At 35.8% G+C, this 27655-nt stretch overlaps 1 protein-coding gene across 4 annotated transcripts; it reads right to left on the bottom strand.

Moving 5' to 3' along the window:
- Positions 1-6307: 6307 nt before the first annotated feature.
- ttc14 (tetratricopeptide repeat domain 14) lies at positions 6308-25754 on the bottom strand. 4 transcript variants are annotated; one of them, XM_051909726.1, is made up of 13 exons: positions 25467-25754; positions 25205-25365; positions 21675-21793; positions 20210-20409; positions 18804-18888; positions 18566-18695; positions 18331-18486; positions 18171-18242; positions 17969-18088; positions 16872-16994; positions 10612-10729; positions 9955-10061; positions 6308-7757 (listed from the first exon to the last, which is right to left on the bottom strand). In XM_051909726.1, the coding sequence occupies exons 2-13, from the start codon at positions 25336-25338 to the stop codon at positions 7061-7063; spliced, it is 2061 nt and encodes a 686-aa protein (XP_051765686.1). In that variant the 5' UTR covers positions 25339-25365; positions 25467-25754; the 3' UTR covers positions 6308-7060. The 4 variants fall into 4 exon arrangements, with proteins under 4 accessions (XP_051765686.1, XP_051765685.1, XP_051765687.1 ...); XM_051909725.1 differs by having other exon boundaries at positions 25205-25753; XM_051909727.1 differs by lacking the exon at positions 18171-18242 and having other exon boundaries at positions 25205-25754.
- Between the last annotated feature and the right edge of the window lie 1901 nt (positions 25755-27655).

The raw sequence follows: 27655 nt of genomic DNA on the forward strand, positions 1-27655 counted from the left end.
CATATACATATATATATATATACATACATACACATATATATATATATACATATCTTTTATATACATTTTTCTTATTTTAAATATTAAGCAATACTAGCACTATATTAGCCTTATCAAGTCAAAATTGTAAGTGATTTTATTTAAAAAATGCTATGTAAAAATGTCTAAATATCATTTCCATTAAACACAATCCATCATTTAATATGTGGTAGAAAAAACAGAATTGATTTACACAGATCAGGCATAACATTATGACCACCTTCCTAATATTGTGTTGGTCCCCGTTTTGCTGCCAAAACAGGTGTTCCCCAGGTAAGCCACCTACACGCACCCGGTTTTTCCTGCTTCTAACACATCAACTTTGAGGACAAAATGTTCACTTGCTGCCTGATATATCCCACCCAATAACAGGTGCTGAGATGAAGAGATAAAAAGTGTTATTCACTTCACCTGCCAGTGGTTATAATGTTATGCCTGATCGGTGTATGTCAAACTAACTAGTGTCATGGTAACACATATAGCCTAATGTTTACTGTTTAACATTAAGGTTTATTCCACCACAATGGCTTGCCCCATAGACTTCCATTGTACGTATATTAATCCCCCGGTTATCTTAAAATATGGCAGTCAGTGCCATTGTTTTGTCTCAAGATGCACACCAGTAATGTTTCTTTCTAAGGCATGTTTATAAAAACTACAAACCCGATTCCAAAAAAGTTGGGACACTGTACAAATTGTGAATAAAAAAGGAATGCAATAATTTACAAATCTCATAAACTTATATTTTATTCACAATAGAATATAGATAACATATCAAATGTTGAAAGTGAGACATTTTGAAATGTCATGCCAAATATTGGCTCATTTTGGATTTCATGAGAGCTACACATTCCAAAAAAGTTGGGACAGGTAGCAATAAGAGGCCGGAAAAGTTAAATGTACATATAAGGAACAGCTGGAGGACCAATTTGCAACTTATTAGGTCAATTGGCAACATGATTGGGTATAAAAAGAGCCTCTCAGAGTGGCAGTGTCTCTCAGAAGTCAAGATGGGCAGAGGATCACCAATTCCCCCAATACTGCAGCGAAAAATAGTGGAGCAATATCAGAAAGGAGTTTCTCAGAGAAAAATTGCAAAGAGTTTGAAGTTATCATCATCTACAGTGCATAATATCATCCAAAGATTCAGAGAATCTGGAACAATCTCTGTGCGTAAGGGTCAAGGCCGGAAAACCATACTGGATGCCTGTGATCTTCGGGCCCTTAGACGGCACTGCATCACATACAGGAATGCTACTGTAATGGAAATCACAACATGGGCTCAGGAATACTTCCAGAAAACATTGTCGGTGAACACAATCCACCGTGCCATACGCCGTTGCCGGCTAAAACTCTATAGGTCAAAAAAGAAGCCATATCTAAACATGATCCAGAAGCGCAGGCGTTTTCTCTGGGCCAAGACTCATTTAAAATTGATTGTAGCAAAGTGGAAAACTGTTCTGTGGTCAGACGAATCAAAATTTGAAGTTCTTTTTGGAAAACTGGGACGCCATGTCATCCAGACTAAAGAGGACAAGGACAACCCAAGTTGTTATCAGCGCTCAGTTCCGAAGCCTGCATCTCTGATGGTATGGGGTTGCATGAGTGCGTGTGGCATGGGCAGCTTACACATCTGGAAAGGCACCATCAATGCTGAAAGGTATATCCAAGTTCTAGAACAACATATGCTCCCATCCAGACGTCGTCTCTTTCAGGGAAGACCTTGCATTTTCCAACATGACAATGCCAGACCACATACTTCATCAATTACAACATCATGGCTGCATAGAAGAAGGATCCGGGTACTGAAATGGCCAGCCTGCACTCCAGATCTTTCACCCATAGAAAACATTTGGCGCATCATAAAGAGGAAGATGCGACAAAGAAGACCAAAGACAGTTGAGCAACTAGAAGCCTGTATTAGACAAGAATGGGACAACATTCCTATTCCTAAACTTGAGCAACTTGTCTCCTCAGTCCCCAGACGTTTGCAGACTGTTATAAAAAGAAGAGGGGATGCCACACAGTGGTAAACACGGCCTTGTCCCAACTTTTTTGAGATGTGTTGATGCCATGAAATTTAAGATCAACTTATTTTTCCCTTAAAATGATACATTTTCTCAGTTTAAACATTTGATATGTCATCTATGTTGTATTCTGAATAAAATATTGAAATTTGAAACTTCCACATCATTGCATTCCTTTTTTATTCACAATTTGTACAGTGTCCCAACTTTTTTGGAATTGGGTTTGTACTTAAATGTCTTAATTGTACTAATATTGGCCTAATCAAAGCCCTGTCTGTAAAACTGAGCCTAAATGTTTCACTTGATTTTGCAATATGATGGATAAAATGAAATTATTATGTGGCAGACAAAAAACATAAACCCACAAAGAACAGATGGGCCTTGTGAGATTTGCTTCTCTAAAGATAGCAGAGCAAAATCATTCCTTCTTGCTATTTGTATCTAATGTATTCCTTTGTCCAAGAAGTTAAAAATGCCTTTACATTTTAATTATTCAAACTTACTTAAGGCACAGGATTTTACTTTCATTTTACCTTCCAACATGAAGTCATGCTCCAAGAATTCAGCAGGTACTTCCTTTAGTTTAACCAGAAGACGTCTCTTTCCCTGTTTCAGCTTGAATTGAAAGCCTCTTCATAGTCAGCATGTTCCTCAGTCTGATTATCCCTTCAGAGAATAGCTTCATACAAACCAAATTTCTCCTCTGAAAGAGCCCATCCAGTTTTCCATCACTGAGTGGCAGAGGGGATGATGGGTAATTCCTGGACGGAAAATCTGCCATTTCATCAAACGCAGTCATGTCTGTCCTAGGCCCACAGCCATTATTACCACTCAAGGACTAGTGGACCTTTAGCGCTACACACATTCTGCTGTATATGTGCTTTAATTCACTATATATTTTATATACTTGAATAAATATACATTGGCCACAAAATGTATTAAGTTATGTTTACAATGACATGGCATTAGATACAAAAATCAAAATGTCATTTATTTCAAGATACTGCAAACCCTTTGTGAAAAAGAAGTGTGCTTAATGTGCACTTGTAGTTTTTGACTTAAAGATAATATATTAACGAAATAACTTAAAAGTACACTTTCAAGACTGTTTCTGAACACACTTAAGTACAAATTACACTTTGCAAATTTCAATTTAAAGCATATTTTAAATCATTGTTTTAATCTTTTGTATTGATTTAAAGAAGTAAACTTTTTTTGATGTGTTTACTAACATACTAAAGCACATGTAAAGTAATTATCTTTTTAACTGTATTGTGTTATAGAATATTTAACATTTAAAGTTAATAATTATATTTTAAATGTATTGCATTGCAACTTCATCATTACTAATTTGTAATTAAAATGTAATTACATGTTTGTAAATATACAAGTTTCAATAGAAAATTACATTTTAGTTTAATATAAATGCTTGTCAGTACATTTGGCAGCACAATTTAACCACTTAAGTCCTACTTAATTGAGCCAACAACACTAAAGTTCAGCTAATTGCATTTAATGTAAATTTAAACTATAATACATCTTCACTCAACTGCAATTAACATGCAATCAAGCATATGAAAACATTACATTCAGTTTTTACTTCAGTATACTCTTTTAAAGTGTATATATATATATATATATATATATATATTAGATTATAGAGGAAGCCCAGTGTTACACTGCCCTCTGATGGACTATGTGACATTTTGATGACTATGATTTTATATTTCATCTGTACAATATCAAACTAAAACAGTAATCCAATAAATATCTCAAATATTAGCTATTATTCATATCATTTTCTTTAAATTACATCTTTAATAGTTTTTACCCAGGTCATGCAATACTTATCTCCCCATCATCATCTCTAAATTATCTAAAATATCAAACAATTTAGCTTTAATAACCATAGTGAAAAAATAGTATACTTAAGCAAAATGTATTTGTATGTACTTTAATATAACAATGTATTGTGGCACATGATAAATTGGTATACTTAAAGTCTGTTAAATTGGAACAACTAATTTTGTACTAAATGCATTTTAGTTGTCCAAAAGCAGTGCTGAAGTTCAACTAAAGTTGTATTAAATATACTTGTTTGTGCTAAAGTGGAACTATTCCAAGTACACTTAAAATATCTACTCTTGTACTTAAGTTTTGAAATGCAGAATACAGTCAACATAAACTTCAAATGTATTTTGGTGATGTTACAATTGCAATTCAATTACACTGTAAGATTGTTGAACATATATTAACTCGCTTATCTGGAGAACATCATTGGGAACAGATATATGCACATTAAATGTAGGAAACACTACGGACTGGATTCGAACCCGTGTCGCTGCCCCACAAGCGTACTCAGTTTATCAGTTGCGCCACCATGCAGATACACACAACGCAACACCGGGGTTACTTTGTGTTCTTTCTATACTGTTACGAGTATAAGCAAACAGATTTTTCCATCAATGACAGCACAAATTTTATTAATTTAAAGACTGCAAATCAGCAAGAAGTTTTAATATAAGCGCAGTAAGCGGTGCGTGAAAATAAACGCGAAATGGCATGTATAGAACAAGAAAATGCGTCAAACTTGAAGCTGTTGAAGAAATAAAAGCAACAGACACAACATTAAATATAATCTGCAGAATGTTTTCCCTTTTACCGGACATGATCTGTCATTAATGCTGCAGGAAGCAATTGCATAAACCGGAATACCATTCGTTTTATTCTTGTGCACGCACTAAAACACAGACAGTTCCTAAGTTGGTGAACGTGAAAAACTGCTTGTGTTTCAGTGCGTGCGGATAGAATAAAACCACCCGTAACATTCCTCTGCTCATTGTCTCTGCGCACTTCCAATCTTAATGTTCTGCAACTGCTCCTGATGTAAAACGCAAGGAAATGATCTGACTTACATATCTTTACTTTTGTAACTACTTTCTATATGTATGTAAGGCTGCTTTGCAACCATGCAAAATTGTGAAAAGCACTATAGAAATAAATTTGAATTGAATTAAACAATAGGCCTACCTGGATATTCAAAGTGTAGTTATTGAAAAGGTAAAGATCATAATTAAAAAACTTACTTCATGATTATGATTTTTTGTTTTGTTTTTTGCAACTCAAAACACATGTAAACTTTTATCTGTGCTATTTTTATACTCAAGTAGAACTCAAATACAGTTCATTGTACATTTAATCATAACAGGTCAACAGAGGATTCAACAAAAATAAATTACCTAAGGAGTACTTAAATATTTAACAAATTAAATTGTTTTATTTGCAAAATGCTCATTGTTATATTTGCACTGTGGGCAACAGTTGTGTTTGGAAATTCTGCCCTTACAGCACCTGTTAGCAGATACAAACTACACTGTGTTCCAAATTATTATGCAAGTGACAGATCAGGAGAATTTCACTACAATAAACATTCAGATTTTAGTTTTTCAAAGAAAGTGTTTGTTTTATTTCTGCATATCTTTTTTCTAGATAACTGATATCAATCTCAGACAGGTTTGTTAAATAGTTTGCCAGGTCTACTTAGGTAAATAGAAACCGTACTTAAAGAGGTTGTTCCACATTATTAAGCAAGTCACAGTTCTCATGCAATATGGGGAGGAAGAAAGATCTTTCTAAAGATGATAAGCATGAAATATTACATAAAAGGCATGAAAACAACTTATATTGTGTGAAAAGTGAATGTAAATTATCAAAATATCATTAGATTTGTGAGTGACTTAGAGCACTTTACAAATTAATTTGTAGTCTACTAAGTTTGTGCTTGATGGAAGCATAAAATAACTACATTTACAGTGTATTTTCAGTTAGTGCATGTCAATGTATTTTTAGTATACTTATTATGAAATAAATATAAGAAAATATTTTAAATACAATGAAGTATATTTATTTTTCACTAGGGAATGTTTGCTTTTTATTCACAATGAGTTACTTATTGGATGCATTTCTAATATCAAAAACAGCCATTAAGAAACATTCCAGTTGTTTCTGTTTTTCCCCTCAAACCAAACATGTTGTTTGAATATTGTTTTAATTGGTTACATTTTTGTAATAAGTATTTTTTAAAAATCCCTCAAACCAATATGAAAAAAAAAAAAAAAAACCACCACAGAGTTAACAGAATTACTGACTGATGTTTGTGCTCGTTTTCCCTCCAAAATTATGCCAGTTTCTTCCTCCAGGAAATTACATGCTTTAAACAACACCACAAACCTCAGCAAATATTAGTGTGCATTTCTGTGATTTTTATTTATTTTATTTATTTATTTTGTATTAGTTTAATGCATTTCATTGTGTTTTAAAATTTTACAGTTCACCAAAAAGAGCAATCAAATTAACCTCAAGTTGACACGCGCAAATTAACTGTCAAATGCCATTGAGCAAATCAAGATTTAAAGTTGAAGCGTTTTAGCTTGACCAGAGAACATTTTTGAAAGTCTGCATTACATTTTAGTGTGCAAAGTCCTAAAACTTGAATATGACTCAATTGATAATTTGGCTTTCTGAACCCCATTCCCCCTCCTCCCCCCTCCACTTTGCATCCCATAGGAAACCATTAGCAGATGAGAGCATCATGATTGAATAACCAGGAATGTCCAGTCAAACCCTGACCCCTCGGCTCCAATGGGCAGTTTATACCTTTAATATTACAGCAAAAACTACACATTAGGACTTCTTTTACCATTACATTCATTTATTTGAACACTGAAAATAGGCTTAAGGCAATTTTTTAATACTGAGGCATCATTCGCAGCACAAATTTTGGCCATTGCTCTTAATTTTTTACAGGATGCTTCCCCTAAAGCAAATATATCTAACCTGAAATTAGGAAAATAAACAGATTTTATCAACCTATCATAATCTATCATACAGTTAAATCACTATAATTGAAGCTTAAACCTGCTAGTACTAATGTTAATCTTACCACATCTAAGAGATCGGTAAGAAAATGGGACTTGAACCCTAAAGAGTGACTTTTACTTCTGCTTTTTTTCCTTCTCAAATTCAGCGATTTGACTAAAAATGTCCAACAAATTGGAAGGAAGTTCTTTTTTTAGGGTTCCAACTGAAGACTTCCGTCCGTCTTGATCGCGACTATTTCTCTCCGCTCTATCCATCTTCTCATTCCTGCCTCGTTCTGATTCACTACGTTTTCTGCCTTGCGAGGAACATTCCCTAGAATACCGATCAGATTTGTGAGAATATTCAGATTGGTTCGAGGAGGAAGAATCCCTCCTGCTTCTGGCACGTTCTGAGGTGCTCTGAGTCCTGTAAACCTCACAGTTTACATCAGGACCTCCGAGTCTAGACCCATATTTGGCGTTCTCCGGACTTCTGTCGATAACGTCTTCTAACCTACCTCTGCCGTCTTCATGTCGACTTTTGCCCCAAGACTGTTCTCCTTCGCTGATGAGCTTGGTTATGGATTGTTTCTGATTGATGTATGAGGCGGAGGTGTTAGCAGGAGCAGGAAACCAGTCGTCCTCCGCTGTTTTATCACTACAAGACGACACTCGTCGCTTGTGTTTCTTACTGCCGCGAGACGAGCGCCGGTGTTTGTGTTTCCGTTTCTTAGATTTTTTACGACTTGTTGAAGGAGAGTCGTCGCCTGTAGTTGAAGACGTATCTGAGGATGTAGAGGAAGAGGTCGACCGCTTCCTTTTCTTCTTCATTCTATATGGAAGCAAACATAATACTGAAACTTGCATGGGACATCAACAATGATTAAAAGAGGAAAACACAAAAGAGTTCTTACCTTGTTTTGATGGAAGAAATACTCAAATACCATTTCAAATGGTCACATACACAATGCAAATTTTTGACAGTTTTAAATCAGGGCTAGGAGATACAGTTTAATAATGTTCATATTTTTAACTTTTGATGATATTCAAAACATCTCTCTCATGTATAACAAATTTTAGATATTGATACTCTTAGCACCATTTTTGGTCATGAAAAACTGTGGGAAAGCACTGTTTCAATTGATGATTTCAGCCCTCCGAAACTATTACAGCCGAAATGGAAAACTATTTTTTGTTGCATTTGTTTTTGTTCAGACAAATTTTTTTTGGTTGCAGAACTTTTGTGGCATCATTAATACTAATACTGAGCAAAAACATTATGACCACTCACAGGTGGAAACAAATTTTGTTGATCTCCTCCCAACAAGGCCACATGTCAAGGTCTGGGTAGATTAGATAAGAGAACAATCATTTCTTTAAGAAAATATTTACTAATCACAAGAAACTGACAGGGCTTTGGGCTCCTAAGTCGTCTGATGCGCAAGGAAAACAAAGGCTATCCTGTCTGGACTGACAGGAGGCCTTTTGTGGCACAGGTCACACAAAATTTGATGGTTATGGGAGGAATGTGTCACAACACACAGTGCATTGCACCCTGATGCATATGGGGCTGTGTAGCCACTGGTCAGAGTGCCTATGATGACCCCTGTCCACAGCCAAAAGCACCTACAACCTTGCCCTTAGAGCACTGGAAAAAATTTGACTGGTCCGATGAGCCAATGTGGACATTCATGCCATCTACCTAAACATCACTGCAGACCAGGTACACCCCTTCATGGCAATGGTGTTCCCTGGTGGAAGTGGCCTATTTCAGCAGGATTTTGCACCCTGCCACACTGGACGCATTGTTCAGGAATGAACTGAGCAACATGATTAAGAGTTCAAGGTGTTACCTTGGCCTCCAAATTCCTCAGTACATGTGGGATGTACTGGACGAACAAGTTAATTCATTGCGGCTCCATCTTAGACCTGAAGGAAATGCTGATAACGTCTTGGTGCCAGAAACTACAGGACACCTTCGGGGCTTTTGTAGAGTGCATTCCTAGGTGGGTCTGTGCAGCTTTGGCAGCATGCGGATAACCAACAGCATATTTGGCAGGTTGTCATAATGTTTTGGCTCATCAGTGTAAACTGAACTCCAACAGCTTTTTGTATTGACATAAATTGTTAAATCAGAGTTCTGCTTGATACACTGAATCACAAGAACTGATTTACATAAATAAAACTTAGCAACTTAAATGCTGTTTTTGCAAGTTTAAATCAGAAAAATGTCTCATATTTCAGAGTATCAAGACAAGATTGGATTGTAAAACCACTCATGACACAATCTTCATGAAACATAACAGCCAAATAATAGTCCACTTAAAAAAATTAAAATAAAATAAGTGCATTAAAATCATCATGGTATTTATAATGTTATATCACAAGAAAAATCATGCAAAAATATTCTGAATATTCAGTATACTGCCCAGCCCCAATTTAAAAGCTGGACTGAATGACATAAATTATCATTGTTTTAAAATGATCAAAATTTCGATCTCTATCTGTCCATTGTTTCCCGCCCTGCCGCTGTGCATAAGAAACCACAATGCACATTTAATGTAAATTCGGCAGTTAAGGCAGGTTGACACCAAGAACGAGAACTATAAGGCTAAATATATTAGCATGCACATCAACGCATGATAACATTCTGTTTATTTTAAGCGTTTATGTTGTCTGCTTCTTTATATGATCACACTGTTTGAAGTGGGGTGGATTCTGATTGGCTTTCAATGTTTTTTTATAATTCATCAGCTAGAAAAAAAAATGTTTTCAAATTGATTCCAACAATATTGTTCCTCTGTTTTGTTCTAGTTATAGTTTTAGTGTGGACTATTCTTACTGAATTAGAACGATTACTAAAATGTAATATTTACTCTCCTTGGTGTGAACAGGCCTTTACTTCCTAATTTTGTTAAATATATGAACCGTGTCTACAGAACAACTGTATTTAGCTGCAGTGTGTACGTGACCAAATATGTGCTAAACAGGAATAAAAACATGAATCAATATGGTGGTGTTGACGTTACCTTTTCTCTTCTTTTAGGATTTTACGCAATTTCTCTGCACTTGTCTCCACGGTCTTAGTTTTTTCCTGCTCTTTGGCAGCTTCCTGTTCTTTCAATTTAAGCGATTTCTTTAAAGCAGTTCATTGACAGGGTAAAATTTGAATAATTTTCAGGAAATTCATCAAGCATGAATGCGTGCAGCACACAAGATGAGCAATTTCACACAAGTGCCGTTTTCACACCCCAAGCGAAGTATTCGGCGTCAGGATGTTAAGCAATGACAAAAAGCGAGAAAACATTTTATATTTAGCAATGATCATAAGATGCAGTTACCGTAGTACCAGGAACAGAATACAAACCAAAGGTGGTGGGGTTTTATGTTCACATGAGGCATTAATGTCAACCCAGTGCAATCAGGGTTAAAGGTCCCATCAGTCAGGTTTCACAGGTCCAAGATCAGATAGACACATAAATGACAAAAATACTTCATCAGTACTTCAATACTTATCAGTTAAAATAAACGTCATGCAAGTTTGTTTTTGATAACGGGAAGAAAAGGAAAGTGTGTCTTAACACATGACATATCTATGTACCTTAAACACTGGAAGCTAGTTGTCTGATTAAATTCGCTATGGCAGCTACTCATGCATTTGTGATAGGCAGGATTATCCAGCTCACCTGGATGCGTATCTGAAGTTTCTCCAGAGCCTCTGCTGCCTCTTGAAACGTGTCGTCTAACACCATGGCTCTTTTGTAGAGACCCTCAGCGGTTACCAACTTTTCTTCCTCTTCAAGTCTATGCAGAAAAGATCAGAGCACCATCAAAACAACTTCGGAAGAGTTAAAGGATTAGTCCACTTTCAAATAAAAATTTCCTGATAATTTACTCACACCCATGTCATCCAAGATGTCCATGTCCTTCTTTCTTCAGTCGAAAAGAAATTAAGGTTTTTGATGAAAACATTCCAGGAATATTCTCCTTATAGTGGACTTCAATGGTCTCTAAACAGTTTAAGGTCAAAATTACAGTTTCAGTGCAGCTTCAAAGGGCTTTATATGATACCAGACGAGGAATAAGGGTCTTATCTAGCGAAACGATCGGTCATTTTCTAAATAAAAATAAAAATGATATATATGTTTTAACCATAGATGCTCATCTTGAGCTAGCTCTCTTCTTCTCCACAGGTCAAAGTTTGAACTAAATTGTCATATACAATTTGCTAGTGCAAGTATATAACAATTAGTTCAAACTTTGACCTGTGGAGGGCAGTAATACACTTAGCAGCATCTACATTGCCGGAATTCTAATAGAGAAGAAGAGAGCTAGTTCAAGATTTGAGTCTATGGTTAAAACATATATAATTTTTAAATTTTTTTTTAGAAAATGACAGATCGTTTCACTAGATAAGACCCTTATTCCTCATCTGGTATCGTTTAAAGCCCTTTGAAGCTGCACTGAAACTGTAATTTTGACCCTCAACCGTTTGGGGCCAATTGAAGTCCACTATAAGGAGAATAATCCTGGAATGTTTTCATCAAAAACCTTAATTTCTTTTCGACTGAAAAAAGAAGGACATGGACATCTTGGATGACATGGGGGTGAGAAAATTATCAGGAATTTTTTATTTGAAAGTGGACTAATCCTTTAAAGGCATTCTAAAATATTATGAAACAAAAAAGGAAGCAAAGGTGTTGTAAAAACCTATACACACACATCCACACAACAGATGAATTTGATAATGCAGTGAGTTTTCCTATCTACAATGTCTGTATTGATATTTGGCAAATTATACATTTATGGTAAATGTTCATAAATTACAGAGTGTTGCTGTTGTTAGGCATTGCTAAGTGGCTGGTATAGTGTTTCAGTAGCTTCTAATGCAACAATATTTAGTTGTTAATAATATTAAAGGCCCCAATATACTTCAAGTAAAATTGAAGAATGAACTGGTGTGACGTCATTTCAAACAAAATCAGGACAAAACGAAGTTCAAAACAGCTTGCCAAAGCAAACTTTCCTAAAAGTTCACTCCGGCTGCACGCCTTCAAACTACCATTGGTCCGTGGCGCTGATGTAATAGTTGGGTCTTTTACATGGGAATCTTCTCCGGTTCATTTCCTCTGTTTTGTCTGTTAAGGTCAGATGTCCATGAGTGACAAACACTGGAGAGCTGCTTTATAGTAGAAATTGAAGTGTAATTCTAAGTGAAAGCTACAGGTTTTTTTTTTTTTTTTTTTTTACTAATGTAAAGCTACTTACTTTTAAACAATCTATTGTATAAAGTGCTTTATAAATAAATGTGACTGGAGTGCTGAATTGCAGAGCTGGTGCAAACATCCACGTTGCTATGATCTTTAAGATGCTTTTTTAAAGGTGCTGTAAGTATTATTTGAACAACGCTGTTGGACATTGTTGATACTTGAAATCAACCCAAACAAACCCACCCCTCTCTTCATTGCTCCACCTCCAAAACTCACACTCCAATCCTAACCACCCTGCTCCAAGTTGGTCTCGAACCCCGGCCCGATCGCTGCTGACATGCGAGGCGAATGCACTACCAATGACACTAAACACCGCATTCTCTAGCAGCCGTCAGCGTGCAGTAGTTTAACAGCAAAACTCTCACTATCTGGCCAGTTACAAACGCAATGCGAGTGGATGTGTTTATCACAGCTGACGTGCAACAAAATGCTTTACGAAAAATAAAGCGCAGTTGATGAACGAACGACAAGGAAGCACAAAAAATGAACGTACAGTACACAAGAGAAAATACAAACAAGAGTTCGTTGTTCCCGCTTAGCTCTCTCCAGCGCTGGAAAGCTTTTCTAATATTAACGCAGGTCCTAAAGCGCTTGCCCAGGAATAAACCTTCATTCCAGTGATATTCTTTTGATCTCTTTTGTAGTGTGTCCCATTTCTCATTCTGCAGTTTTTGTTTTCTTATTTTCAAATCTCCCTCTTGTTTGTTCTCTCTCCTTGACAGTCATATGTCCCCTAATGCTGACTGGTTAGACGTTTGTTGTTGGTATCAGCCGACTAACTTCCAAACAGTGTTTTTGAAATACTACCGAGTCCCCCTTTAACTGCTGTTTTCTCACTGCTGTCATTTTGTTGTGCGTTCATTTTGTTATTGAAACGAAAGAGTGCAGCACATATTCATATTACATATTCATCTAAACGCCACTCTCAGCAGCGTGGGCAGCGTCTGGATGCTCACCAACAGTATATCACTTCAAAAGTTTTTCAAACTAATTTTTACCCCTAAATGAAGAACGAAAAAGAATTGCGAGTATATTGAGGCCTTAAGTTTTCTTAAGAGCCCACTTCCAAGTCTATGTGACATTCACGTCACTAGACAGGGCACAAACAGGTAGGGGTTTGTTCAAATTATAGGCAACTGCTAGAGTTTTTTGAGTGGCTGCCCAAGTCAGATGAGCCCAACTCAAGTCTCTATGATATTCTAGGTTCGATGTCTGCAATTACATTGCAAGGTTTAATATACAACAGATGGAATGAGTGAGCATCTCTGGTATTTCCAGAAAACAAGCATGACACATAAAGGGGAATGTTCTGATTACATGTTCACCTAGAGCAGGGGTGTCAAACATACAGCCCCGCAGGCCGAATATGGCCCACAAAGGTGTCCAATCCAGCCCGGGGAATGAATTGAACAATAATTTTAAAAAATAGAGATGTATGGCACTGGCCATAAATCCCAACGGTTTTTAGTTTTATTTTGGCCAATCTCTTTTCTGGACTTGCAAGCAAACTGCTTTGCAATCATTTCCCAGACTGTCATTTGTGTGGAAATATTTACGAAGTCTGTAAACAGGATGATAAAACAGGCAAACGCTGAATACGTACGCAAAGAAGAGAACATAGATGCTCCAGCAGAGGAAAATACTGTACCAGGCACAAGCTCACTGTTTGCGAAATATAGGAAGAAAAACATAAATATTGAAGTTTATATAAATGTATCTCTGAAGAGAACTGACAGAAAAGTTTCGAAGGCATTTTCTTTTCCTCTTTATCTCAGTATAAAGTTTTGTTTTCAAGTGCAGCTCTGCTTAGTGTACAGCGGTAACAAAGGAAACGCTATATCGCTGCTGTTCCATAAGCGTCACCTACTGACAGAGAGTGAGTTTGCATTTTCATTCAGTCCATCTGCAATTTTTGTTTTGTGCAGGTGTCTTATGTAGCATAATTTCACAAAACTATAGTCAGACCATGCTGTTTTTGCTGTAAATATTGAAATTATATCATCAAATTTAAATCAAAAACAACTGCTCATGCTACAGAATTGGCAAATTTGCTTGTAAAAAAAAAAAAATTTGACTTGGCCATGAAAAATCAAAATCTGTGCATCACTAATAAAAAATATTAAATAAAAGTAAATAAAAATACTTATTAAATAAAAGTATTATTAAATAAAAATGTAATAAAGTCTTTTTGCTGTAAAAACAAATGCCGTTTTCAAAGAGCAGTGTGTTTTTCTAGTTTTCTTGTAAATTAATTTGTAGTTTGTTGGGTTAACTGTCGGCGCACTAAGGCTTAAAAAAGTTATTCGGCCCGCACATGGTTACATTTTTTCCTATCCGGCCCTCAACCTAAAATGAGTTTGACACCCCTGACCTAGAGCATCTCTTGTTTTGTTTGGAATAAAAACATATAACCGGAATAATCACTTTAATTGTGACGTGCATGTAAATGCGGTTAATGTTACTCCCCAAACAGGTTGGATCTTGTCTGGTGCTCAGGTAGTGAATGCATGGGAATTCATACAGGTGAATCAGAGGGAGCTGCCTCTATCGCTAAACAATTAAATGCATGATGTCTCAAGATTAAGAACATAACATGTTTAGTGGCATAAATGAGGACTATGGCTTGATAGGATGACTAACTTTGTTTACATTAAGACACACTATGCCTGACAGCATAGTGTCTTAATGTAAACAAAGTTAGTCATGTCTTTTAAATTTAAACAGGCAGGCCACACACACAAAAAAAAAGATGTGTCAAAAGATTGGATCCGATCATGGAGTTTTGCAGTGTAAATGCAGCTCAGATCATGATAAAATCACTGTACTGCAGTGGTTCTCAAACTTTTTATTCAACATTCTTTTGCGTTTTCTCTTCCACTTACACCGAGTTCACACTGCACAATTTTCAAAGTCATCTGATCACTGTTCTTTTTACACTGCATGACTATACGGGGTATCATTCAGTCACTGCTGTGTAAAAAGCAAAGTAGGCAGAGTTTTCAAAATTTTTAGCAGGAGTTCTGTACGTCTAATCATTTGATGCCCTATTTCTATTGGCCACACGGGTAATCTTCACAGAGCGCAGCGGTGAAAGTTGAACTATTTTGAACTTTAACCGCGGCGCGCACAGCTCACCAATGGTTGCGTGGCGCAAACCATTAAAAGAAATGGGTTTCATAGCGCATTCCGCATCCTGTGTGAAAGGGTCATGATAAGGAAATAACACAAGGACACGTGTAAGACGGTTCTCGTGCAAGACTGAAGTTATTATTAAAAATGTTAACCCGCAAAAGCTTGTGATCCAAATTGTCTGTGTGCTAATTTGCAGTGAAAAAAAGAAAAAGAAAAAAGATTATGGAGGAGGAAATGGTTGGGGAGACGCGGGTCTATAACTCCTCCCCGAACTTCCCACTGCCCTGTATCTTGTTCTCTTATTGGCTGTAGGTCATCACCGATGTCATTTTCAATCAGAACACATTTCACATAGCAGGATTATGAATCGCAGACAGGTCCAGATATTTAGCATGTCAAAAATCTCACAGGCGTCAATGACGCATCGTCGATTCTCTTAGATCGCGTCTTTGATAATTCACACTGTGTGATTGTCACTCGCGTAAACAAGCACTGATTTGCCTCTGATTTCGGGCATTTGTCTGTGATTGCGCAAAATCTGTCAGCGAGTGAAAATTGGGCCTAAAATCGTTAGACTGCAGTCTCACCTTTTCCATTAAGGAAAATTATTTGCCCCCTTAAATGTATTTTTTTCCAGTGAATTTTTTTCCCTTTATAAATACCTTTTTAAAATAAATAATGTTTTAAATAAAGGTCTGTAGAGAAACATGCAATGATGGTAAAAATTAAGCGATACTTATACCCCCGGTTTCACAGACAAGGCTTAAACTAGTCCTAGACTAAAATGCATGTTTGAGCTGAAAGAAACTTGCACTGACATGTCTTAAAATATGTCAGAGCCACTGTTTTGTCTCAAGATGCACAGCAGTAATGTTTTTTTTTTTTTTTTTTTTTTTTTTAAGTGTATGTTTATAAAAGCTACTTAAATATCCTAATTGAAATAAGGCTTAATCTTGGCTTAGCCTAAGCCCTGTCTGTGAAACCAGGCCTTAAATATTAAACTAAAGCCGTCAGTAAGTGGCGGCAAGTCACTGTCTTAATGAGTGAGTCAACAAGTCATTCATTCATTCGTTTGGTAACGAAGCAAGTGGCTGTATTTATGAATTGAATCATTGACTCACGATTTGTTTACGAAACACCACTGTGTTGCAGTTCTGCTGTGGCTTTCATTGGAACTATTATTCCGTTGCAAAATTGAGCAAACACTGACAATACTGTGTTTAACATGTACATCACTTAATATTACCGTTTTGTTTGTTGAACTGTAAAATCAATGTCACACAATGTCAGTTTTGATGAGCTATTTTGACTGGATGTCATGTATTTATGAAATTTTTGCCTGTTACAAATACATGCTCGGTTTTAATATAATTTTAAGGTCGGGTAGAATTAAATGAACGGAAAAACTCATTTTGTTTGCGTACCCCGTCACCCAGTTTGAGAACCACTGCTATAATGCTTAGCCTCTCATGGCTTATTGTATACATTTTTACATTTTTTTCCACTGAAAAACTAGAGAAAGTAACAGTTTCTTGATGACATACTGTCCTCCTCTTTCCACTAGCGTCTGGCAGAGGTATTTTTTAGCATTCCTGTGTGTGGGGCAGTTCTCCAAGGCCAGTTCAAAGTCATCGATAGCTTTCATCAAACTTCCTTTGGTTGCATATCTACAATAAAATAAAAACAGTTTCAGTAATTATGTAACATGAGCCAGAACAACAATTGCAAATATTACATGAAAATATTACTCTTTATTAGGGCTGCACGATATATTGTTTTAGCATCAAAAGGATGTGCGATGTCTAGTATAGAGATCATTAATCCGTTCGGAGAAGACACCACGGTTTAAAACGCATGTGATTCTCAGAATAACTGCAAAGTTTGACCATCATGCAATAAAAGTTTATCATTTGAACGTCTTTTAGATCCTGTCAGTTTAAACAACATAAACCATTTGAGCGTATGAAGATGCGAAAGAGAGCTCAATTCTGATTGTGCCTGAACGGACACATGCATGCATGCAAAAAAAAAAAAAAAAAAAAAAAAATTGTCAAAATGCACGTAAAAGATCAACTATCAACGTAAACAATTGATTACGGCTTGGGTGAACGAAACAATTGAGAAAGAAAACCGTATGTGTAACAATATTTTGTGTCTGCGCCGAGCATTCGTTCTTAAAGTGACAGAAGCCTGCTTTCTGTGTCGTGAATGTTAATAAACTACAAAAGACAAAGAAAAAAAAAAATCACTTTTGTAGTTTTAACAGATTAATTCTGTTTAATTTATACAGTGAGACTATGCGGCGTTATTTTACATTTGATTATTCAATTTCTGTACCTGAATACTGTTAGACTTGCCTGGAAAATATAAAGCACTATTTATTTCATTTGTATCTTTGTTTTGTTATATTTATCTGTGCTTGTAATTTGTTCATTATTTTCTATGCGTATTCACTCACCTACAAAATCACCCCAGTCATCCTAGAATGATTAATTCTTTCCAAATAGAGCTATTCAAGTCATCTGGAGAATTTTTTTCATATCGCAATATATATCGCAGAAAAACAAAATATCACAATGTCAATTTTTTTCCAATATCGTGCAGCCATACTCTTTATATTAACGTGACTATTGTGACTTACAGAGCTCCACGTGCCACAAGCGCCTCCACATTGTTCGTGTCGATTTCTAAGGCCTTGTTGTACTCATTCATTGCTTCTACATGGCGACCCGATTTGAAATGGTCAACACCAGTTTTAACACTATAAACATTTGAAGAAACGATGCGGTCAGTACTAGTGGTACTGCAGTGAGGACAGTATCAAAAATTTGGTAAAAACAAACCATTTCAAAGCCCAGGAAACAGATTGCTTCTTCCGAATAGCTATTGCAAAATCCTCTTCTTTGAAGCGCTTACTGTACATATATATATAAAAAAAATCTGTTTAACTGAGAAAACGCCAACAAAACTGGAAATGACATAAGTGTATAAGCTAGAATATACCTCTGTAACCCCCTCATTAGCGAAGGAGTTTGTGTACCACTTATTCCCAGCTTTCCCAGGAGGTAGTCCACATTTAAGGGATTGGACAAACCAAGCGAGCTGTCCAAAAGCTTCTCATAAGTCTCGCTGCTATCTGTGGCCACGTTTTCGCCCCGGCTGAAAGAGTGGAAGTAACAATAAACAACAGGAAGTCTGAGATAAACGGGTAAATGTTCACTTTCTTGAGTCAACATACATATAATGAAGAGGAAGATCTTCTTTGGATATGACACCCAGTTTGACTTTATTCAAGTGAGGAGCCAACGAAGATGAATACAGTGATATTGTCAACTTCTCGTGGTAGCGGTCAATGTCTTTCACCCCAGCTGTGGCATAAAACATCACTTTATCCAGTCTAATAATCATTTTATATATTTATTTATTGATTTTCCTTTTTAACAAGAGTAAAAAAAAAAAAATTAAAAAAGTCATACCTCTGATTAAATCCCCAATTTGGTAATAAGACAAAGGATCGTCATGATTTCCAGTCGAAGGTACATCTCTTATTGGACAGAGGGCCTTTTGATAGATAACATTTATTTTTAGAATCACATTTTGACTGACAAGCTGCAACTGGATGAGAAATATTTTTAGTTTAAAATGCATGTGTTAATTTCTTAGAGTATTCATGCATTTTATAAGGGTTTGAAAAGTTTCCATTTAAAGACTCAAGTACAAGGTAATAACATTTTCTCTTACATTTTGACCTTAATCATATGAAAGCTTGTTTCTGACATGGAATAGAAAAATAAAACAGACAACTGCAACTTTTTATCTTGCAATTCTAAATTTGTAAATGCTCATAAATCCTTTATTATTACCAACAAAGTGTAAACACGATGTAAATAAGAGACTGATTGTACAATTAAGACAGCTTTTTCTATCATAATGGGAGTTTTAGGGAGAGCACAGAATTCAGTGAGCTTGCGCTGAAATTTTTTGAATCGTGATAACTAGAGATGCTAACAATTTATCAATGATAGATTAATGGTCGATAATAATTTAATCAATAAAACGTAGCGATAGTTGATTAAGCAGGGCCATTATTAGTTTTGGGGTTTTGGGCACAGCTCATTTATGTGATTCAGACTTTAAAAGTGCATTAAAATAGAAACACCACAAATCACTTGAACATGGAAAGCAATAGATATTTAGTAACTAAGTCAAGTTTAATTATACTTCCCCACAAAGACAATTCATCATATATCGGGCTCTGCGCTTTGAGAGGGCTGTGGGACACAAGCAGGACATTCTTTTTTTTCTCCCAATATTCCAAAGCAACTAAAACTGTTTGTAAATGGACAGAAAAGCGAATTATCGAATGAAGAACCTTTTCATTCATTTGAGCATCCTGTCATGAAAGTGACTATATGCCACTGCAGTAGATGCATCTTTCAGTATTAAGGTAAACGATTAATTGATCGTTAATTTAAATGACGATCGATCATGGGACTTTGTGTAATCTGACATCCCTAGTGACAACCCAATTGTGAGTTTATATTATATTATTTATATTATATTATATATTATATCCCACAATTCTGACATTTTTGTTTTTGAGATATAAACTCAATTGCAAGAAAAAATTCAGAATTGTGATATAAAAAGTCGCAATGACCTTTTTTATTCCGTGGTGGAATCAAGCTTCCATACAATTATTATTTGTAAAAAAAAAAAAAAAAAAGATATACAAAATTATTGTTAAAAAGACAACAAAATTAAATATAATATAAAAATTAAGAAGCTATTATTAATTATATTTGCAATTCTGTTGCTGGTGCCAGCCATTAGTAGTGTAGAATTACACACTTCAGAGAAGGGAAAAATAAATCAACCCAACCTTTATCTCAAGATCCTCAATATCCCTCTCCAGTCCACCAGCAGTGCAGAGAAGAGTTACAAATAAACCAAAGTCTCGAACTGAATTGATCCTTCCGATAACCATGTCTCCACGCTCCACGTCCCTGTAAAAGAACTCACGTCTCTCTTCAAATGACACCTCCATGAATTGCTCTAACGGGGGCATGATGGCGTACGCCTCTGAAACAACAACATACTCAATCAGTGTGTGCATTAGAGGAAGAGTTCGTGTGAAACACAAAAGTAGAATTTTAGAAGAATATCCTTGTTGCTCATTTCCATACAATTAAAGTGAATGGGGACTGGGGCTGTCAAGCTACAGTGGAATATAACATAAGTCACAACCCTCCACATTTACTCACATGTGTGACTAAATCTTCACTCTGGGCGACTAAATAATGTCTATCACTAGCCATTGGCTAATAAATTCTTAGATTTTACTTGCCAATGTATGTGTTAGAAGCTAAATATAAGTTTAGCATAGATATATTTTCACTCGATGAATACTCTGACTGAGCGCTTTAGAGTTTCGCTCTCCGTCAAGCGATCTGTACTATTTCAATTCAGCTCAATGGATGTGAAGCGTACCTATATTTGACATACCACAAACTCTAGTGTGAAGGTGCATGACTCGCCATCGCTTTGCTGAGAGCGCTGTTTCTCTCACACACACGCAGAGAGAGAGAGCGAGAGAGAGCGAGAGTCTTACAGACCACGCAGAATCGACGCGCTACATGTAAACGATATTCTTTGTTTGTATTTTCCTGTCAAAATAATGGAGTTCATTTGTAATTATTCAGCTTTTAAGAACAACAAGCAAAAGAGATGCCAGTTTCTCCAGTAGTGGGTGGAACTAATGCGCAAACGGCAATCTCATTGGCTGGCACTCATCTGTTACAGTCCCTGTTTTAATTTCAGCAAATCAAGTTTGAGCGGACAATGTGATTAAAATTCATGAACCCAGCAGCTCATCAATCCTTAGCGGGTTTTATATTGTTATTAGTAGAATTAGTTTTAATATCTTTTTACTAATTACTATTATCTATTATTATTATCATCTATTTCTTTTTACAGAAACACTGAATGGCCAACAATATCTTAAGCACCACCACCAGTCCTAAGTTCAGTTAAAATGACAAATATGCATTCATACATGGTCACCAAGTTTTAGTTCTAATTAGTAAGTTCTATCTATAAATAGTGCTTGATTATCATAATACAATGCTTGATTGACTGATGTTAAGAATGTACGCTTACTGTATATAAATAACAGTATATCAGTCTGGCGAGTAGCAACTAAAAAAAAAATAATAATTTACTAGCCAGCGGTGATTCTATTGCCAAGGTGTGCATAGAGAGTTGAGTCATAAATCTTTTTGAGAGAAATAATGCTTTAACAGACATAAGATTTTAAATTTCATTTGAAGGTAATAATGGCAGTCCACCTCCAGATTCCTCCTGCCATTCATCTGCTGGCGTAGATGATTTCCATGATGGTGCAAACAGAAGATCAGCTTTTCTTGCTATGAACTGCTCCAGAACAGGACTTATCTCTTCTTTATCCCTGTTATAAAAACCAAGAACAACATCCACCAATCAGAGATGTCATTTATTTATATATATATATTATATATATATATATATACACACACACACACACACACACACACATAGCTGCTGGTCATATAATTAGAATGTCATCAAAAAGTTGATTTATTTCACTAATTCCATTCAAAAAGTGAAACTTGTATATTATATTCATTCATTACAAACAGACTGATATATTTCAAATGTTTATTTCTTTTAATGTTGATGATTATAACTGACAACTAAGGAAAATCTCAAATTCAGTATCTCAAAAAATTATAATATTGTGAAAAGGTTCAATATTGAAGACACCTGGTGCCACACTCTAATCAGCTAATTAACTCAAAACACCTGTAAAGGCCTTTAAATGGTCTCTCAGTCTAGTTCTGTAGACTACACAATCATGGGGAAGACTGCTGACTTGACAGTTGTCCAAAAGACGACCATTGACACCTTGCACAAAGAGGGCAAGACAAAAAAGGTCATTGCAAAAGAGGCTGGCTGTTCACAGAGCTCTGTGTCCAAGCACATTAATAGAGAGGCGAAGGGAAGGAAAAGGTGTGGTAGAAAAAAAGTGTACAAGCAATAGGGATAACCGCACCCTGGAGAGGATTGTGAAACAAAACCCATTCAAAAATGTGGGGGAGATTCGCAAAGAGTGGACTGCAGCTGGAGTCAGTGCTTCAAGAACCACTACGCACAGACGTATGCAAGACATGGGTTTCAGCTGTCGCATTCCTTGTGTCAAGCCACTCTTGAACAACAGACAGCGTCAGAAGCGTCTCGCCTGGGCTAAAGACAAAAAGGACTGGACTGCTGCTGAGTGGTCCAAAGTTATGTTCTCTGATGAAAGTAAATTTTGCATTTCCTTTGGAAATCAGGGTCCCAGAGTCTGGAGGAAGAGAGGAGAGGCACACAATCCACGTTGCTTGAGGTCCAGTGTAAAGTTTCCACAGTCAGTGATGGTTTGGGGTGCCATGTCATCTGCTGGTGTTGGTCCACTGTGTTTTCTGAGGTCCAAGGTCAACGCAGCCGTATACCAGGAAGTTTTAGAGCACTTCATGCTTCCTGCTGCTGACCAACTTTATGGAGATGCAGATTTCATTTTCCAACAGGACTTGGGCACCTGCACACAGTGCCAAAGCTACCAGTACCTGGTTTAAGGACCATGGTATCCCTGTTCTTAATTGGCCAGCAAACTCGCCTGACCTTAACCCCATAGAAAATCTATGGGGTATTGTGAAGAGGAAGATGCGATATGCCAGACCCAACAATGCAGAAGAGCTGAAGGCCACTATCAGAGCAACCTGGGCTCTTATAACACCTGAGCAGTGCCAAAGACTGATCGACTCCATGCCACGCCGCATTGCTGCAGTAATTCAGGCAAAAGGAGCCCCAACTAAGTATTGAGTGCTGTACATGCTCATACTTTTCATGTTCATACTTTTCAGATGGCTAAGATTTCTAAACATCCTTTCTTTGTATTGGTCTTAAGTAATATTCTAATTTTCTGAGATACTGAATTTGGGATTTTCCTTAGTTGTCAGTTATAATCATCAAAATTAAAAGATATAAACATTTGAAATATATCAGTCTGTGTGTAATCAATGAACATAATATACAAGTTTCACTTTTTGAATGGAATTAGTGAAATAAATCAACTTTTTGATGACATTCTAATTATATGACCAGCACCTGTATATGTGTGTGTGTGTGTGTGTGTGTGTGTGTGTGTGTGTGTGTGTGTGTATGTGCAATATGTTAAATTGAAATATCATCAACTTTCTAAATTTGCCTGACTTCAGAGATGTGTATGGAAGCCCATTTCTGCCACATAAGAAAAAAAAATTCATGCTTTGGTAAATATAATACTGTCATACTTGTCAAAAGGACATACTAGGTCGAATTTATGAGATGAACAGTCAAAATTATTACAAACTAAATCATAATTATGAGATTATGTTAAAATTCTGACTTAAAAAAAAATCAATTATGACTAAAAGTCAAAATTATGATTTATTCCCCCGGTTTCACAGACAAGGCTTAGGCCTAGTCCCAGATTAAAATGCATGTTTGAGCTGTTTTATCTGAAAGCAACTTGGACCTGCATATCTTAAAATATGTCAGCGCCACTGTCTCAAGATGCACACTTGTAATGTTTTTCTCTAAGGCATGTTTATAAAAGCTACTTAAATGCCTCTTAAATATCGGCAGGAAATGTTAATGGGGAGTGAATGAACAGTGCTCTCTTTCACTTTCATTAACCACAACTGAGGTGCCCTTGAGCAAGGCACCTAACCCCCAATCGCTCCCCGGGTGCCGCAGCAAAAATGGCTGCCCACTGTTCCAGGTGTGTGTTCACTACTGTGTGTGTGCACTTGGATGGGTGAAAAGCAGAGCACAAATTCCAAGTATGGGACACCATACTTGGCTATATGTCACTTCACTTTATATGATGAACAGATTTAATTTAGGCTTTTATTCACATGTAAACATTCAGTTTCCACAAGAATCAATGAGGTTTGTTCCTGTGTGTTATGCAGCACGTTTGAGTTTCTGTTTATGTTTGCTGATCAATGTTTATATTTGAATAAAAGCCTAAATTCAAAATGTTTGTCATAAAGCGATCATGTCTCTTCAGAAAATGTGGACTAAACCACTCAATTCATATGGATTAGTTACAATCTCTTTATGAACTTTTTGAAACGTCAAAGTGGTAGTTGCGTGAACTTGCAATGGAAGGTGAGAAATCTCTCAGGTTTCATTAAAATTATCTTCATCTGTGTTCCTAAGATGAACTAAAGTCTTACGGGTTTGGAACGACTATGATGAAATAATGTAAATAATGAAAGAATTTTCATTTTTTGGGTAACTAACCCTAATAGTCATAATTATTAGATTCAAAAGTCGAAATTATGAGATACAATGGTCGAAACTATGACTTTCTATATCATAATTATGACTTTTTATGTCACAATGTCGACTTTTTATCTCATAATTATGATTTGCCAAAGCATGATTTATTTTATTTTTTATTTCTTTACTTAAGATCTGTATTGTAGTAATGCAAATCGTATGGACTACTTTAATGCTGCTTTTAAACATTTTGGAGCGCGACAGCTCTAAGTAACTTGTATTGTACGGAAAAAAATAGCGCGAACGTTCTGTTAATTGTCTTAATTTGCGTTCCACAGGGGAAAAATACATGGCATACACGTTTGAAATTAATTAAAGAGCATTATCATAATTATTCATTTATTTTAGACAGAGTAACTTTTCATTTGAGTATGTTTTACGGGTTATTTAAAGGGGCTTGAGGTCTCAACACAACCATGATATAAGGGATCAAATTAACCATGCACAACGATTATAAAAAAACGCCTCTTACCTTTGGATAATAGTTTTGGCGAGATCAGCGGCCACATGTTTAAAGTCTGGATTTTCATTCTGTTCACATTTTAGCAGTGACAACAGGTTTTCACCATGATACGACACAGATTGTCTGAGTAAATCTCTCTCCATTATCAGTGTCTCCAACACATTTTTACACTAAATGTGTGCAGAAATATAACCCCAGTATTAACACGGATATTAAATAGAGGAAGACTTCAAATTAACTGATTAAGTAAGTAACTAGATCACATGTTAACCTTTCATATATTTGCTGAAACCCCGACACAAACTGTATAAGGTAACACTGTCTGAATTTAAGCAGAAATAGCAGCTGTAAATGTGCTTATGCCAAACGCGAGACGTGGAAACCGGAAGCAAACCGGAAAATGACTTTACTTTAACCATTTTTGGACATCCTTAAAGATTAGATTTTTTAAAAAAAAATCGTCGAATTGCATTAAAATACAGCTGTTTAGAATGTAGTTTGTTCGCTTGAACGGAGCATTAGTCAAACAAAAAACAAACTAGAGAAATATTTTTGTTGTTGTCTTGTTTTCAAAATTAAAGTCTGTGATAAAAAAAACAAAAAAAAAACAAGCATCAGGTCTTGCTGTTTTCAAAATAAAAGTAACGCACTTAGGAAGACTTAGGAAGTTATTCCTCTAACACAAAATGCAAACTACAAAAACAGTTCAGACAGGACTGGGAAAACAAGAACAAACAGGAAATAGTTCAATCCCAAATTTAATTCCAAGTGGTCTGAATTCTAAAGAGTGAGTGAGTGAGTGAATGAATGACTGAATATTAAATTTTTGAGAGGAATGGAAATGAAGCTGTGAGGGATAGAAGTACAGTGCGTTAAATGGACTGTACTGTTGTTTAACTACATACCGATTGTTCAGTTGATGAAACGTCTTACAGAGAAAAAAAAAATCAGTAGACAAAAACTCCATAAAACAGTTCTAATAGTTGTGAAAATTACGTGATCTAGGACCTTTATACAGTGCATACCACTAAGACTGTACGTCTATCCCATCACAGCCTCGTTTTCATGTGTTAAATTCAGGGTTGGGGAGTAACGGAATACATGTAACTTATTTATTTGAAATACAAAATATAACTGTATTTCATTACAGTAACATTTTAAATGGCGGTCAAATTACAGTTACGTCCGAAAAGTATTTTAGATTACCAAAGTGATTACTTTACATTTTAATGTCATTTATTTCACATTTAAACAATAATGTAAACTTTAATGGGCAATTAATGTAAACAGCAATTGGTGATTCTCTGACTCTGATACTGCAAAAGCATCCTAAGCTACAGTTCTGAAATTTTAATGATTTCAACAAAATAAGAGGGATCATAAAAATTGCATGTTATTTTTTAGTATTGTCCTGAATAAGCTATTTCATGTAACAGATGTTTACATACACTCCACAAGACAAAATAACTAAATTTATATAAAAATTGCCCCATTCAAAAATGTACATTGAATCTTAACTGTCTGTCATTATCTGAATGATCCACAACTGAGCTTTTTTAAGGCACTGGGATCGGCTGGACAGTTTATAATATACGCAAATTCCATTAATGCTCATTACTGGGAGAACTTGTTTATATTCAGATGCATTCTTCACTAACAGAAAGCAATAGCCTGATCTCTCTCTCTCTCTCTCTGTAGAACAACATAGCACTATTGACATTGTTTGAGTCATCGTAACTTTTCATGCTTTCAGGTTAACTCTTGGAATGCAAAGATACACACATGACCTAGAACCATTCCATTCATTTAATTTCATATAGAAACACATAAAAAGAATTCATAGTTGCTATTCACACAAAACCAGGAAATAAACTGGAGAAATACAAGTTGTTTTCCACTGTTTTCCACAAGTTGTTTTGCAATGGTTCAATTTGATAACATTGGTTTTCCTTATTAATAATTGTATTTTTTATTTATTTATTTATTTTTTATTATTGAGCTTTATCAGATATCATACAAGACAGAGGGAAAAAAAAGATTTAATGTTTATGCTGTGTATGTCCAAACATGTAACATCATGTCTAGGTTATGAGGGTACTTTTTTGTTCCTTACCGTAAAGGAGTGGTTAATGTTACTGTAAGTAGAGTAATCACAGAAGAATGTAGTAGGAAAGTGACAGCTCATTGTATGAGTACAACTATAACAGTTAATCTAGTTATTTGCTATTTTTAACAGTATATTTGAGAACCTGTTATATAAGTAAAAAAAAAAAAATATTGGTGGGTGGAGTTTAAGGACAGTATTAGTCTGACGTTAAAAGATATCAGTCCTCAGTCAGTTTCCATTTAAATCAATCAGAAAATGATCAATCATTAAGAAAGCATTACATGTTAGATTGTTTCTCAGAGGGATTTTTTTTAAAAAAAATTCTCAAGTTAAGCTTGGGAGCAAACTCTTGA

This window comes from Ctenopharyngodon idella, chromosome 10 (assembly GCF_019924925.1).
Source record: "Ctenopharyngodon idella isolate HZGC_01 chromosome 10, HZGC01, whole genome shotgun sequence".
Classification (NCBI taxonomy): domain Eukaryota; kingdom Metazoa; phylum Chordata; class Actinopteri; order Cypriniformes; family Xenocyprididae; genus Ctenopharyngodon; species Ctenopharyngodon idella.